General features: G+C 38.4%; 1 protein-coding gene across 1 annotated transcript in view; it reads right to left on the reverse strand.

Annotated features, from left to right (window-relative positions):
• Positions 1-1964, reverse strand: part of abca4b (ATP-binding cassette, sub-family A (ABC1), member 4b) — a gene marked incomplete in the record, with an annotated part of 46405 nt that overhangs the window by 349 nt on the left and 44092 nt on the right. Inside the window, 2 exon segments of the mRNA XM_014007493.1 lie at positions 1-337; positions 789-1038. Of these exon segments, the coding sequence (XP_013862947.1) occupies positions 221-337; positions 789-1038 (367 nt within the window).

A 1964-nucleotide genomic window follows, 5' to 3' on the forward strand; every position in this document is an offset into this window, starting at 1 on the left:
TATATATACTGTATATATCAGAGCAAATGGATCTCATTTGTAGCCAAAGGCTTTTAGATTTGATTGAAGCTGTAAAAATCGCGGCTCTAACCATCATTTTTGGCAGGTAAACGGCCTTACTATGTCCAAAAAAATAACAAAAAAAAACCTGTTGGTAAGCAACGTATGAAAAGAGTCTGTCATCATCTGTATTGGTGTGTTTGAGCGGAGATGAGGGGGTTCATGTTTTTCTCCTTGCCGGCGAGATCTTGACGTCTTTTCTTGAACGTGCTTTTCGTCTGCGTAACGTGACGTCTTCGTCCTCGCCTGTCTGTTGCTTGGCAAAGTTGACAAACACCTGGACAGGAGGAAAGAAAACTTCATTCAGAATGTGAGCACAGCATTTCTCAACACTTAACGATGATCGTGTCTTTTTTTTTACACTGCATGGGTTAGATTCTGAGCAGGTTATAAGCATTGTTAAGCTCATTCTGTAACACTATACATGCCCTGCAGATGATGAGTCTTATATAAGCCAACTTCTTATTAGAACATCTTTAGCTCCTTATTTTCTAAAATTTCAAAAGAAGTAAAAAAAGAACTAAATCAATTTAAAAAAACTACAATGCTTTCCTGCTGAACAGTAAGCAACATCCCAAATCTGTGTGGCAAAAGTATACGGTCTAAAGTGTATTATATCAGGTGACTTTAAAATCAGTATTTCCATTTATTGTTACAATTTCCTGGATTCAAGACAAACGGCTGTGTTTCTCTGAAATAACGACATCATCTTTTGTTTTCCTGCTCACCTGGTCCAGTGTTGTCTGGGAAACAGAGTAGTCTTCGATGTTGAGCCTGTCTTTATTGGCCACCACCAGCTGAAAGATCCTGGCCAGGGAGGACGAGGCGATTTCGTACTGCAGGGTGTTGTAGTGTTTCTCCCGCTGAACGCAGCCGGGGAAAGAGTTCTCCATGAAGCTCTCCACGGGCTCCAGCTCCGGGGACGAGCCTGCTTTAGCTGCCTTGATTTTCATGGTCACTACGTAGCCATCACCAAATCTGGATCAGGGGGATCAAAATAGAACACAAATAAAACACATTAAATATTACACATCCCTCCTAATGTAGTATTAATGTTTGTGGTTATTAAACTCAAATTTAAAAATAACAATAAAACAATAAATTCAAGGCACATTTTAAAACCATTTATGTTGACTCATGAGGAAATTGAAGTTTTAACCAATTCTTGAATCTTGTGCAATACCATGAAATGTCACACTCAGTGTATGTTTTGTGAATGACTGTCAGCTACCACCTCACCAAATTTTATCAAAGCATCTATAAAACAAAACATCTTGTAGTTATGAGTGCTGGCGGAGGCTAACTCTTCCAGCCCGGGTCACGGGTCAACTGAGAAAATGAAACGAAATGGTTTATTGGCAGGCGTATAGCCATTTTTGTGTTTTCTAAGGCCAACATTAGAGTTGATATGAAATGTTTTCGTAACACTCAAAACAGTTAAAATTACAAGCAGTTGAAGATAAAACAATGAAAGTGAAAATAAAATTGGTTTAGAAATTTGGCAAGTCAGAGATGTCAAAATAATATTAGTGGTAAATAATGGCATAATGTGTTATTTTTGTTTTTGTTGTTTTATTATCACTACTTTTATTATTACATAGGGTTCTGTATGTTGTATTCATGATTAAATGCARCAAAATAAACCTTTTCAAAGGCAACAGATCTTTGGAAAACTTGGGATATTTACAAAATGACTTTAATTGCTGTATGTTCGGCCCCTCAGCTGTTGGCCTGCAGTAACTGTGGCCCCCAAGAGCAATTTAGTTGAATAGCCCTGGGTTAGGGTTAGTTGGTCAATGTAAAGTCCCAATGAGGATAGAAGAACAAACGTGTGTGTGTGTGGGTGGGGGTTGGCTTTGGTGACATTTGGGGGCAATTTTAAGACAAAATGCCTACATTTGGGG

This window comes from Austrofundulus limnaeus, unplaced genomic scaffold (assembly GCF_001266775.1).
Source record: "Austrofundulus limnaeus strain Quisiro unplaced genomic scaffold, Austrofundulus_limnaeus-1.0 Scaffold42, whole genome shotgun sequence".
Taxonomy (NCBI): domain Eukaryota; kingdom Metazoa; phylum Chordata; class Actinopteri; order Cyprinodontiformes; family Rivulidae; genus Austrofundulus; species Austrofundulus limnaeus.